Source organism: Otolemur garnettii, unplaced genomic scaffold, assembly GCF_000181295.1.
Source record: "Otolemur garnettii isolate 467f Iridium unplaced genomic scaffold, OtoGar3 scaffold00008, whole genome shotgun sequence".
In the NCBI taxonomy this organism is placed as follows: Eukaryota; Metazoa; Chordata; class Mammalia; order Primates; family Galagidae; genus Otolemur; species Otolemur garnettii.
Window position 1 is genome coordinate 15,625,059 of NW_003852403.1, and position 12,998 is coordinate 15,638,056.

Genomic DNA, 12,998 nt, shown 5'->3' on the forward strand with positions numbered 1-12,998 from the left:
AAAAAGTTGGGGCAAAGAGGCCCACGCCCCTGTGTGAGCTTTCCAGCCTTCATACGAGGAAGTCCTTCCTTCCAGCTAATCCAAGGCCCTGCTGCTGCCTGAGCAAAGTCAAGGAGTGGGGCCCCAGAACTGACTGTGTGTGGGAACTAGGTTGGCAAGGGGCCCAGGGCCACAGGGATCTCAGTGGGTCAGGGGTTATCTCTGGGTTTGGTGCAGGGTGAGGCAGGGGCTCCCTACCACAGAGAGGGGAGGGGTTAAGGATAAGAGTTCTGGGGTGAATGTCGGGAACCCCTTTTCTCCTTTTCTACTCTTCACAAATGTGTACTGAATACCTACTATGTGCCAGAGATACGGAGTTATACTTCTGAGTAAAGCAGAAATAAGCCACACATCAACTTGAAGCAGTCATGGTCAAGGACCTAGGGCTGAGAGGGACAAGGTGCTGACAGCCAGTCATGGGCACTGACTAGTCTAGGCTATCATAGGGAAGTGATAGGTGAGTTAAGATCTGAAGACCAGCACCAGCTAACCAGTTACTAACTAACTAGGCATAGGGGAGTGGCTCTAAGCTGAAACAATACTGTGCCTTTTAGGAACCAAGCAAGTGCGTTAGCGTGCTGCATGCATCGATTCACTCCAGTGCTCATAGCAACCCATTTCATGAGCCAGGAAACTGAGGCAGAGATAGGCAAAGTAGCCCGTAAGACAGCTCAGAGCCAGGAGGGTCCGAGGCAGAATCTGAACCCAAGAAGCCCGGCCGGGAGCCCACACTCCCCTCTCTGTCCCTGTGAGAGGTAGGTCTTGGATCTTTTAAGGAGATTGGACTATTATTAGAGGACCAGGCACTAATCAGCACTTTACATTTAAACTTTCTTAATCCTATAAATAGCCTTCATACGGGGAGATACTCTTGTTATCATCTTCTCCATTTTCCAGTGGTCCAACCCAAGGCACCGTGAGGTTGTGTAACTTGCCTAAGGTCACAGAGTCGGTAATTAGCAAAGGTACACTGTGCTTCTAGCTGTGACAGTGTACCACCATGTGGTGGACTCCTAAAGCAAGGATAGGTGAGCCATGAGGCTGGAAAGGGTGGAAAGGACTGCAGCCTGTGGGCCACACGGGTCACATTAAAAATATATAGCCTCTAGCCTGAGAACAATGGGAAGTTATTGAAGATTTTTAATCAGGGAGATGGTATGATTGCATTTAGATTTTTAACAAGTTTCCCTTGGCTGCTGTGAGGATAGTAAAAGAGGCAGAGGCAGGACAGAGTGGGTAAGAGCAGGTAAGTTAGGAGGACAGCTACTGGCTGAGAAGGGCGGACAGTATGGAGAGGAGAGGACAGGTCTGTGGAGGCCAAGAAGGTGTGGGCAGCAGGTCAGGATGGGTGTGACAGAGGCCAGCACGTTCACAGAGGAAGGATCGCTAGGGAGGGCCAGACTTCCTGATCAGATTAGACATGATGAGTTTGAGGTGCTTTTGAGACACGCTGGAGATGTGGGCTGGTAGGTATAGAGATGGGTCTAGGGCTCCAGCAAGATGAACAACACCTGCCATATTTTTTTAAATATATACCTCATCTCGTTTACTTAATTACTGTGTTAAGACATTTATACTCTATACTCAATAAATCCGACGTGTACCCTTGCATTGTGCACCATAGCTGTGAACACATGCAATATTATTAAGAACCACAGCTACCCTGCCCTGAGCAGCTGCATAAGGTAGTGAGCTCCCTGTCACTGGGCGTGTGCAAGCCTGAGGACCAGGGCAGCTCTGGGAAATTCCTGGTGCAGCATATGACTTACAAAGTCCCTTCCTGATTCTGTGGAATGGGGAGAGGCTGGAAGTGGCAGGATCCCTCTGACCTTCTGTGCCACAGAACCCCAACTCCCAAAAACCTCAAATGCCATTGCAGGGGGAGATGGACAGAGGCTGTTCCTGGAAAAGCCCCCACTAATGCCTCAGCCCCCTTTCTGCATCCTTGTCCCCAGAGGTCACCCTTTCTGGCCTGCCAAAGACCACCTTTGTCACAGGGGTGGCTGGAGCTCACCAGAGGACTGCAGGTACAAAGTCTCTGGATGGCAGCAGCCCAGGGCAGGGAGGCAGTGGGGCGGTGGAAATGCCCAAATGTCTGTGCATGGGCTCAGAGGAAGGAAAGATAAGGAAAGGGAAAGGGCTGAAGAGGCAGAGGCCCAGCCCATGTGGGGCTTCAGGAAAGCCCATAATAGCCTCCAGGCAGGGAGACAGGGACCCAGTGTCCCCCTCAAAGGCCATGCACGCCTTGCAGGCAGGCAGTTCCGGAGTTCCGCCCCCTTTGTGTTCAGCAGCCCTTGCTCTTTTAAGGACCAGGCAAGTACCCACTGCCAGCAGCCTGTCCTGCCCTTTCAGCCACAGAGAACATCTCTGCTGGGAGGCTCCACCCAGGACATGTGGATGGGAGAGGGTGTCAGCATGACAGTGCTTCTGGGCCTGATGCCCAGATGACACCCCTCCCCACCCCAGAGAGACAGGACTCCATTCTACCCCAGACCTAGGCCACAGTTTCCCTTGCAGGAGCCTGCTGCTCCACAAGGTGCTTCCGGGAGGGGCAGTGTCCAGCCAGAAGAGGTGGGAGAAGGATTTCTGAGACTTCTCTGAAACCCGCTCCCAGATCAAATGCTCTTTGACCTGTACCTGGCACATAATAAGTGCTCAATAAATTTACCTGTCAATGAAAGTCATAGACACAGCACATCCCCACCTCATCTCCTCCAATGATGAGCGAGGTGGCGATGATTACAGTTGCCATTAACAGAATGATTTCATTTAGTCCTACAATGACCCTGAGAGGAGGATGCTATCATCACCATTTTGCAGAACAGTTGGCAAACCCTCAGTTGATCTTGCTTTTTTGAAAATCAACAACAGAGAAAACCTCACTGCTTGCCCTTCTTTAAACCTCCCAGCTTTTCAGACTGCTTAGTGCACAGTGGGACTTTTATGACATCTCACTGTGACCCTCCCCTTGCCCCCATCCTTCAGCACTGGTGGAGTCCCAGGAAAGGGGGCCTGCATTTCATTATACAGCAAGCTCCAGGCACTGGGCACATGTAAACTCGCTCTTTCTCAGGGCCTGCCAGCCCAGCCAGTCACTGTGGGGCTTGCCAACCCCTGCCAGACCCTACCCACAGGGACCCACATCCAGCTATGGGGAAGGAGGCCAGCCTTGGTGTGTGTGAAAGCTCCCCCAGATGATTGTAATGCAGCCAGCCTGTCACCTTCTGCATCTTCTGTCATAAGATGAGAAGAAGAGTCAGTAGCTTAAAAATGTTCAGTTCCTTCAGAACTTTCACCTCATCCTGTTAATCCTAAAAGGGGGCATTCCAGCAGCTGATATAGACAGACAGACAGACAGTACACAGTATGTTAGAAGATGATAGTAAGAAGCAGCCTGACCAAATAGACCTGGAATCAAGAATTGTACAAAATCTTCTGCCACTGGCTGAGTCCCAGATTTGTTGCTACACTTCCTAGCAGCCAGTTCAGAGTCCCAGCGGCAAGAACAAACCATCCCTCCTGTGAAGCCCAAGAATCCTAGAAGCCAAGACTGGACAGGGACTCCCCTAAGGGTTCTCATCTCTAAGGCCTGATGTAATTAGCAACACCCTCAGTGTCATTTTTATAACAAAGATGGCAACATGGGCCTAATGCCAAGTCAGTTCAGTAAATGCCATGTCTGGAAGCCAAACTGAACCAATCAGGTCCCCAGTCCCGGCTGGTTTGACCAGCCTCACCCAAGTCAGAGGGGTTTGGCACTTCACAGAGACAATGGAGACAGGTGTATCCTGAGGACGCCAGTTCTGGAGCCACACGGCCTGGGTTTAAGGCCTGGCTCTGCTACCCACTTGCTGTGTTGAGAGTTACTTAACCTCTCTAACCCTCTATTTTCTTTTCTGTGGGAAAGGACTAGTAAAAACATTAACCGCTTCATCGGATTATTGTGAGGATTTAGCGAATCAATACATGTACGCCTTTTGACCCGTACTTGGCACACAGTAAGTGCTCAATAAATATTACCTGTCAATAAAAGTTGTAGACACAGCGCACCCCCACCTCATCTCCTCCAGTGATGAGCGAGGTGGCAATGACTACAGTTGCCATTAACAGAATGATTTCATTCAGTCCCATGATGACCCTGAGAGCAGGATTCTGTTGTTACCATTTTGTAGATCAGAATACTGATGCTCGGGTCCAACACCTAGTTAGTGGCAGAGGTCCATGTGACACCAAATGCTGGGGGTTTGCCTGCTTCACTATTTTGCCCACCTTCAAAAAAAAATTTCAGGACGATTGGGCAGGTGAAGATGACGCTCCTGACCTTGGGAGCAGAGGAAGAGAGGGGATGGGTACCCCCAGCTGTTCCATCTAGGTGGGAACGCATCACATCGAGCACCCCCCGCTCTCCCAGCCAGGACCAGGCCTGCAGCCCAGACTTGTGAGGACTCGGTCGACATGTAGCACTCCTTCCACAGAACACCCCCTGAGCAAATGCTGAACCTACAGCTGGGGCTGGGGCTGGGCACGTTGGGGGCACAGCTGACTGAGACACCGTCCCTGGCCTCAAACAGGGGGAACTTTAATCAACAACTAATTGGTGAGGGCTACCTATTATATGCAAGGTCCCAGGCTAGACTCAGTAAGGAACCCAGGCTATGAGTCTCTATCTCTGTCAATGGGACATGTCTGATGAAATGGAGAGACAAGACATCTAAAGGCAAGAGAGGAAGGCGCACTGCATGGTGTGGTTGAGGCTGGGCCCCAGATGCCAAATAGATTTTTATCTTGCACACTGACTCTGACGGAACACGAGTGGCAGCCACCAGAGCACTGTGTTGAGAAGGATTCTGTGGGCTCTCTTGGCTCCCCAGGCGAGACTACATTGAGTGATTAGTAACGTCTCCCATAGTTTGGGCCAAGGAAGCCAACAACACATGCTATGTCTATTTTCCTTCTCTGAGCTCAATGTCTGGCACAACCAGAAGGAGCTGCAGGAAGTCAGAGCAGAGAGCGAGCCCACACTGGGTGGGGGTGGTTTGAGAAGCTTTCCAGAGGGCACTGGACGCAAGTCTAGAAGGATCAGCAGTAAGGCGGAAAGACACCATCCTGAGAGGGGTCCAATTGTAAAACTACGCTTAAGGCAGATGGAATACTGTTCCAGAAGTTTTCACTTTTTCCCCTTTATACTCCTGCAAGGACTGGCTATTTCATGAGGTTCTTTCTCAGCCTGGTTTGGAGCTACCTGCTAGTTTTCAGGCCTTTGGAGATGCTGTGGGGCTCTCACAACTCTCTCTGACTTAATCTTTGCTGAGTATTCCTCTGTGTTTTATAATAAAAGACAAAAAAACAAGAGTCATCAACCAGCTCTTCATCTTAAGCACCAGTCCTCTCTGGGCAGCAGCAGCTTCCTGAAAGGCCAGGTGTTGGCCACTGCTGCTCTGGTCAATTGACCAGAAAGGGGGTAGGAGAAGGTGTCATGTGAAGGAATGACACCTGCTGCGGACTGGGTCCCACCCTGGGTCCCTTGATACCAGCTTGTGCTGCCCTAGGACCTGTTTTCTCACCTGTAGAGAGAGAGGATTGGACTATACACATTTCATGAAAGGAGGAATAGATTTAGGATTAATCCAGTGAGAAAATCCAGGACCTACCCATTTACTGAGGTCCAGGCAGCTGTGGTCTCCACAGGCTGCCCACCTGCCATACACATACATCCCCCTTTAAGAGCCTATCACCCTCCTTATCCCACCATTCACTCCTAGGGAACCCCATCCAGATTCCTAATCTTTCAGCCTCTGTATTCATCTCTTCCCTATATGTCTCCTCTGAAAAGAACCCGATAAAGGGCCCCCTATAATTATGAGACCCTTCCATTATGATTATTATTTATAGGGATGAAGGTGTCTGCTTGTGGTTCCTTAACATTTTGGACTGAAAGTTTCAACCACTTCTCCCAGGGGATTTCTCAACAGCCAGAAGAATGAATCACAGATAGTGGGGTGGAAGTACAGTGGCATCAGTCTTGTCATCTGAAAAATGGGATAATGAGAGTGTCAGTCCTGTAGGGAAGGGGTGAGGATGGAAAGAGATACACTGGGGACACGCACGGCACTGCCCTTGCATATCCCCTATAAACACAAGATGTTCCTTACAGCTGCCACTGTCTTTACCATCAGGGATGAGGAGTCTGCCTGCCCTCCCCCAAGATTCACCTTGAAGGTGGCTGCCAATACCCCCGTCTACTCCCCCTTGGGTCTACAAAATGGATTCAGCTCTTTTAATTCCACCCCCTTCTATTTCACTGCATGCCAGCTGCCTAGTCCTAGGTGTCATCTGATTTTCTCCATTTGGGACATTCCAGTTTCTTTCTTCACAGCAAGCAAATCAAATAACAAGCAGCTGGAGTGCTCGTTAAGGGTCCCAGACCAGGAGAGGGGCGCTGATGGGGGAAGAGTTGGGGCCTGAGGTCTGGAAACCACACTCCTGGTTCCCTAAGGAGCCAGCTCCCCGCCCTGCCATCCTCCTGTCCTGCTCTGACTCCCCCTCCCAGTAGCTTGGCCCCTCAGATCTACCTCCGGCTGGTCTCATCCCAGGCCCTCTCTCTTACGGGGTCCCTCCTTGGCAGCTCCCTCTCCCTCTGCTTCACAGATACACAGTCTCTGCCCCCAGCATGCTGCTTTCCCCATTGGGATGGGTGATGTTCATGTGCCCCCTGAGCTCCTTCCCCCAAACCTTGCACAGGCTCTATGCCTCCCTGGGGCTGCCCTGCCCTGCCCAATGCCCTTCCTCCAGCCTTCAGGAAGGGGGGAGGGGCAGGCCTTGTGCTCTAAGGCCTGCCTGCCCCAGGTCCCTCCCTGGGCACGGCCTATTGTCCCCACAAGGCCTTCGGTGGTGGCATCTTTAGACTTCCCATCTGCCATCTCTGGAGGGTCTTGTCGCAATCCCCAGAAAGAGGCAGGGCCTGGATTTTATAAAAGGGAACCTGAAGTCCAGGGAAGTGATGTGGTTTGCCTAATGACACATGACTGGCAGTGACTAGCTAGAATCCTGGTCTTGGGATTACCAGGGGCCTATGTGCCCCTAGAGGGCAGGGACCCTTTGCATATCCATTTCCTAGGATTGTTTTGTAACAAAACCATTTCCCCTTTCTCTTCTTTCTGACTTTTCCTCTCCCGGGGTTTCTGACTGTCCCATTTCCGTGGCTCACCCCTTCCTCTCCTGGGCCCTTTACTCAGACCTGCGAGAACACACCTGGGAAAGGAAAGGCCCAGGGTGGGTCCCCTCCAGTTGCTCTGGGGACATCTTTGCAGGCTCAGAAGATGTTCCTAGAACAGCACTATCCACTGGCACTTTCTCTATACCGTGCAGTGTCAACTGAGCACTTAAAATGCAGCTGGTGCCACAAACAAACCAAAATTAAATTGTATTTAATTTTAACTTGTTTAAATATTCTATTATGACATACTATACAACTGCATATGACCACTGGTTCCTGTACTGGACAGCATGAGCCCAAGACTGCAGGCCCCTCAGACCTGGCCACTGACCTCTTCTACCTAAGGGACAGCTCCTCCCTTCTGGCTCCAACCCCTTCTCCTGTGATCCCAGGCTTCTCTCTGCAGCCACCATTTCCAGTCCCCCACTCTGTCCTCATTTCCACCCACGGTTCACCCTGGCCTGCAATAGCCTCCTGTTTGGCTTCACTGTTTTGCTGCCTTAAGCTCTCATTCTAGGAATGTAACTGCCCTCCCCTCCTCCAAACCCTTCTGTCACTCCTGTTGCCCTTAAGTAGCTCTAATTGACACTAAGGCTCCTCCTCGACTAAGCTACTACCCACTCTCCCAGTCCTCTAGGGTTTGGGAGGTACTTCAGCTCCCCCAGGCAAACCCCTCCCTCTGGTCTTCAGGCCGCAGAAGCTGTTCCCTCTACCCGCTTAGGACAAGGCCCCCTTTGCGTGGCAAACTCCCATTTACCCTTTAACTTTTCAATGGAAAATCCCTTCCCTAGAAAAGCCACCATAACTGCCATCACCATCAGACTATGTTTCAAGTAATGCATTCCCCAGGCCCCTCTGCTTTTGTTATTGTAGTTTTTTTTTTTCCAGTCGACATGGTCACTGCCTATTTTCTTCTTTACGTCCTGTAAGTTTAGGAGCAAAAGTGTTCCCCACAATGCCTGACCCACAGCTAGCTCTCAGCCAACTTTTTCTGAATGAATGACTGAGAATGGACCAAAAAAAAAAAAAAAAAGTGGCAGGACACAGTGGAAAGAGCCTTGTACACAATGTCAGGAAGTTTAAATTCTAGTCCTCTATCTGACCATGTGGCTCTAGATAACCTACGCCCTTCTCTGGGACTCAGTTTCCCCATTTGTAAAATGAGGGACACGTCAGATGATCTCTGGGGTGACTTTCAGCTCTGGGAGATGAGGAATCTAGAAGTGGGGCAAGCATGAAGCTATAGTTTGGAGATCATGTCAGATAAAAAAAGCCCCAAGGCCCTGAAAGCACAAGACTTGGCATGGCCCTCCCTTAAGTCCTCTCCTTAAGCAGAGGGGAAGCAAGGAGCTGGGTAAGGCCTGGGGCATACCCTGGTGAGGAGGAGGGTCTGAGAAGGGCAGAGGGTGGAGAAAGGATCTGAGCTAAACCTTCAAGCATCAGAGGGACCACGCACTGGCCTGACACCCTCTTCACCACCCAGCCAGTTCCATCTGCATTCTCATCCAACCAGCAAAAGCTACAACTCACGCTCCCTGAGCCCAGAGATGCTTCACCCCAAGCCCAGGGGGCTGTGGAGCCTTCTGGATTCCCTAGGGATTGGCAAGCAGTGGGAATGAGCTGACAGTAGCAGTCATGGGTGTACCACTAGCACCAGTGACCTGCCCTGTGACTGCCCTCTTGCCTTGGCCCTGTGATCTCCCTCTCCCTGACCAGCCTGGAGAATTTCTCTGGCAGGTGCCATCCTCAGCCTGGCAGAAGCACCTAGGAGAAGCCTGGCTGTAGGAGACCAGTGGCTCCTGCCAAAATGGCCACAGTACTCACCACAGTTAGAGCTAGCTCCAATGTTTACCACCATCACCACCATTTTGCAAGCTCAGACGGGCTGGAGTGTTTGTGCCAGGTTGCACAGCTTCCAAGTAGCAGAGTGGGGGTAAAAACCCAGCGCTGCTGGACTGAACTACCTTGGTCTTCACTGCTGCATACCACCTCCAATTAAGTAAGAAACCTCCCATTTCTTTCCCATGGAAACCTCGCATAGCCAACCTGCTCCAGGACCTCTTCTCAAAGTGCTGCAACCCTCACCCGCCTGCCCTCCTTCATCTGGGTCCTGGATCCCCCAGATTCCTGTAAGTCACCAGGCTTCCCCCTCTCCAGGCTCATCCTTTCCTCTAGTGGCAAAAGCAGAGTGCAGTCTCTTCCAGTACTCCCAAGGTTGCCATGGCTAAGAGAGACGCTAGTAGTTTTTAATCAGCTTGGGATCGAGAACATTCTGGCAACAGGAGAAAGCTCAGTATCCTTTTCCCAGAAAAATACACAGACAAAAATTGTTGTGGCCATTCCAGGGGCCCCTGCTTAAGAAACCAGGGTTAGGTACAAGAAGGTGTAGGCTAATTCGTGCTCAAGAACTGCAGAGCCAGGCGACCCACAGAGCCAGGCGACCCACAGGCCATTGCCAGCGGCCTCTGGCAATGAACAGGGACCAGGGCAACACAGCCGGCAAGGACTGTCCCTTCTGGTCCCTGCAGACCCTTGGATTCCTTTGCTCCCCCACTTTCCATGTAGCAAAAAATGTCAGGCGCTGACCCTAAAGGGGTGGAGGCGGAGGGCCACGAGGGCTCAGTAAGCCTTGGCTGGGCAGCGGGCACGCTTCCCGCTGTGAGGGCGCGGGACAGTTCTCACACCGGGAGGGAGAAGTGGAGCTCGCCCGCCTCCGCGCGCCGTCGCGCCCTGCGTTCCTCCACTTGTCCCGAGCGCCCACAGCACTCCCAGCCCTGGACGCCCCCAGGGAGCCTCCGGCGGGAGCTGCGAGGTCACCTTCATGCCCACCAGGTCATCCAATTCCCGGCCAGGCAGCGTCCACGCGTGCCCTCGCCCCCTCCCGCAGACGACTCCCGTAAGCCTGGAGCGCACCGCGCGGCTCAGAGAGCTAGGGCCCGCGAGCACAGGTTGGGGATGAGTCCGGAGGCTGCGCGAGGGGGCGCCGCGGGGAGGGATAAAAGCCAGCAACAAAGAGCACAGACCTCGTCCAGCAGTTGGTTGACTCGTCCCAAAATAGCCGTTTCCATTTGCTGCTCCCCGCACTCTGCTTCCAGGCGCAGCACCCGGGCCTGCAGTTCCGCGGTCCGAAAGTGAGAGAGCAGGCTGAGTGCCAGCGAGCAGAGGGCCAGAGCCAGCAGCCCGCACGACCCCGGGCCCGGCAGCCGCGCGCTGCGCTCCGCCCGCGCCGTAGCTAGCGCCACCGTCCCCGGCGCGTCCAGCTCCCCAGGGCCGCGGACACCCGAGGCTGCCGCTTTGTGGGCGCGCTCCGCTGCCATCCCCTCGTCTTGAGAACCAATAAATAAATAAATAGAATAAATAAAGGCGAGAGCCGCTGCTAAAAGGCTCGATCCAAACTGCGGGGCAGGGTGAAAGGGCTTGTGTCGCTGGGAAACGTCCCTTTCCTTTGCTCCCGGCAAATAGGAAGGGAAAATTAGCAGCAGGAGGGGAAATGCCAAAAAAAACACAACCAGCAGTAATTAGGGTATACCAAGGTGAGATAAAAGTTATTTCGAAGAATGTTCCAAGTCCAAGAAAGTCAGGGGATTCTGGTCGGCTTTCCTTCTCTCCGCCCCGTCTTTCCCTTCGAGTAACTGCAGAGCAGTTGTCGCCTGGCTGTCAGTCCTTCTGGGTGTCTCGCCTCTCCTGGGCGAGCCAGTTTCAGTCCCCGGGCGAAGGGGCGCACATGGAGGGCCCCATGGGCAGAGGTGGGTCGTGGCCGCTGCCGAGGAGCGCTGGGGCCGATTCCGGCGCCTCTGTAACTTGACACACTGGCTGCGGCTGCACGGATCGGATGAGCAATCCGTGCTACTTCCCAAACTAATCTCTCCCGCCCCCCTCCCTCCTCCTCCTCCTCCTCACTCCTCCTCCACCTCCTGCCGGGCAGACGGCTTGGATTTGTTTATTTATGCAAACTCGCCCAGGGTGGGGGGCGTGGTGTGCAGGCCCACTGCCCCAGCCCAGGAGCCCCGGAGCCCCTCTCCCGCGCTCCCTGTCCTCTTTGAAGTGACACTCCGGGTTATTTATAGGCAGGAAGGGGGTGTGGAGTGGAGCTGGGGCTACACTTCTTTCCCTTTCTCCGGATTCACACCGAGGGCACGTTTCTCCTGCGAAGGCCATAGTTGACAAGTTGGCCGACTTTGAGACCCTCCAGGAACTCAGATGAGGTTTTGTCAGGGCATCTGGATGGATCTTCACGTCCTGAGCAGGACAATCCAAATCCCCGTAGCAGCCCTCACATTCCTGCAACCTTTCACCCTTCCTTCTCTCCCCAGCAGTTTCTGCCCTGGGCTCTGTATGTCCAAGGTCCTGCAGCTCCCCCAGAGCCCATGGTGGGGCTCCTCCTCAACTGCAACTTTAATCTGGGGCGAAAAATCAGCCCACCAGGGAGCAGCGGAGCCGACACCCTCTTTCTTTCTTCCAGAACCAAGAACTAATAAGGTACAGGAGAATAAAAACCGAACAGAAAGTGTTCTCCCAGGATGTCCAGGAGACCGGTCAGTCCTACTGTGGTCAGTCCTGCTGTCTTGCTGGCCCTGCGTCTGAATCCCATTCCCTCCATCCTGCCACTGGGAGACCAGCCTGCCCAACTATTCATGCCCGCAGAGGTGAGCAATTCCTTTGCAAACTCCTACTCCATTCCTGAGGAATCTTGCCTGAGCGCTAACCAGCTTCCCTCCTGCTGCCATTTCTTCTATGGTACTATAAAAAGCGGGGGGCCTGAAGCTCATTCTGTATTACAGCTTCCTCTCTTCTCTTCTCACCTTCCTCGCTTTAAGTAACATTTGTATCCCAAAGGACTTTATATCCTTGCACCTCTTGACTTTCCTGTAGATGAGGTAGTGGGACTGAGATTTTGGAGAAAGCCTGTCTCCCAGAAGCAGCAAGCAGGGGGCAGAAGGCTGGCCTTGAAATATGCAGTGAAGGTGGGGGGCAACAGGGATTGTGGGGGGGCAGCAGGGGGTTGGGATTCCACTTCGTAATAACAGGGCATGCCAGTACAAACTTCACATTATATATATTGACCTATATTGACCTGATAGAGTTTACAGGATTAACACATCTAATAGAATGTAGCACATTTAATAGAATGCATTGAATCTGTCACATAGTACTTAGATCGTATAGAATCAAATATAACATTCACTGCTGGGTGGTTGGCCACTATGAAGGACGACAGGTATAGAAAGTGATCTCCATAAATGCCTTGTGGCCAGGAACTCTGGGTTACTGTCCCAGCTTCTGGATTTCCCGTGCCACGTTGGGTAAGCGAGCCTCTGTTTCTCCATGCCGGTAACGCGATGTCCCTGTACACTGTGCGGAGTAATCCTTGAGAGAACACAGTGATATTGAAGGCCACCAGAGGGCGCTGGAGGGTTTCTGCACCCGGAGGCACAGGCCGGGAGATTCTGGGACTCTGGGGTTCTCCCTCTCCCCTCCCAGGCTAGTCTGAACGAAGGAACTGAAGTGGAGCGTTAGTTTCATTCCTTCTTTATGCTGCAAGCTGATCTTTCCCCTTTCAGGACGTTAGAGGCCTTCAGGAATGCTAAGGGAATGAAACCTAAACAGTTTGAGACTGAAGCATCCTTGTAATCATGAACTGAAGGAGGAAGGTGTCCTGCTAGCCTAACCCAACCCCAGCATCAGAAACATGCCCAAACTCTGGAACTTCCAGGGGGATGCAGAAATCACAGAAACCCAGGCA

General features: G+C 52.6%; 1 protein-coding gene across 3 annotated transcripts in view; it reads right to left on the reverse strand.

Moving 5' to 3' along the window:
* Positions 1-11,107, reverse strand: part of COL13A1 (collagen type XIII alpha 1 chain) — a 153,321-nt gene extending 142,214 nt beyond the window's left edge. For all 3 annotated transcript variants that reach the window (XM_012801319.1, XM_012801318.1, XM_023509630.1), the window contains exon 1: positions 10,279-11,107. In XM_012801319.1, coding sequence (XP_012656773.1) covers positions 10,279-10,572 — 294 coding nt within the window. In that variant the 5' untranslated portion in view covers positions 10,573-11,107. The remainder of the gene's footprint in view (positions 1-10,278) is intronic.
* Positions 11,108-12,998: the final 1,891 nt, after the last annotated feature.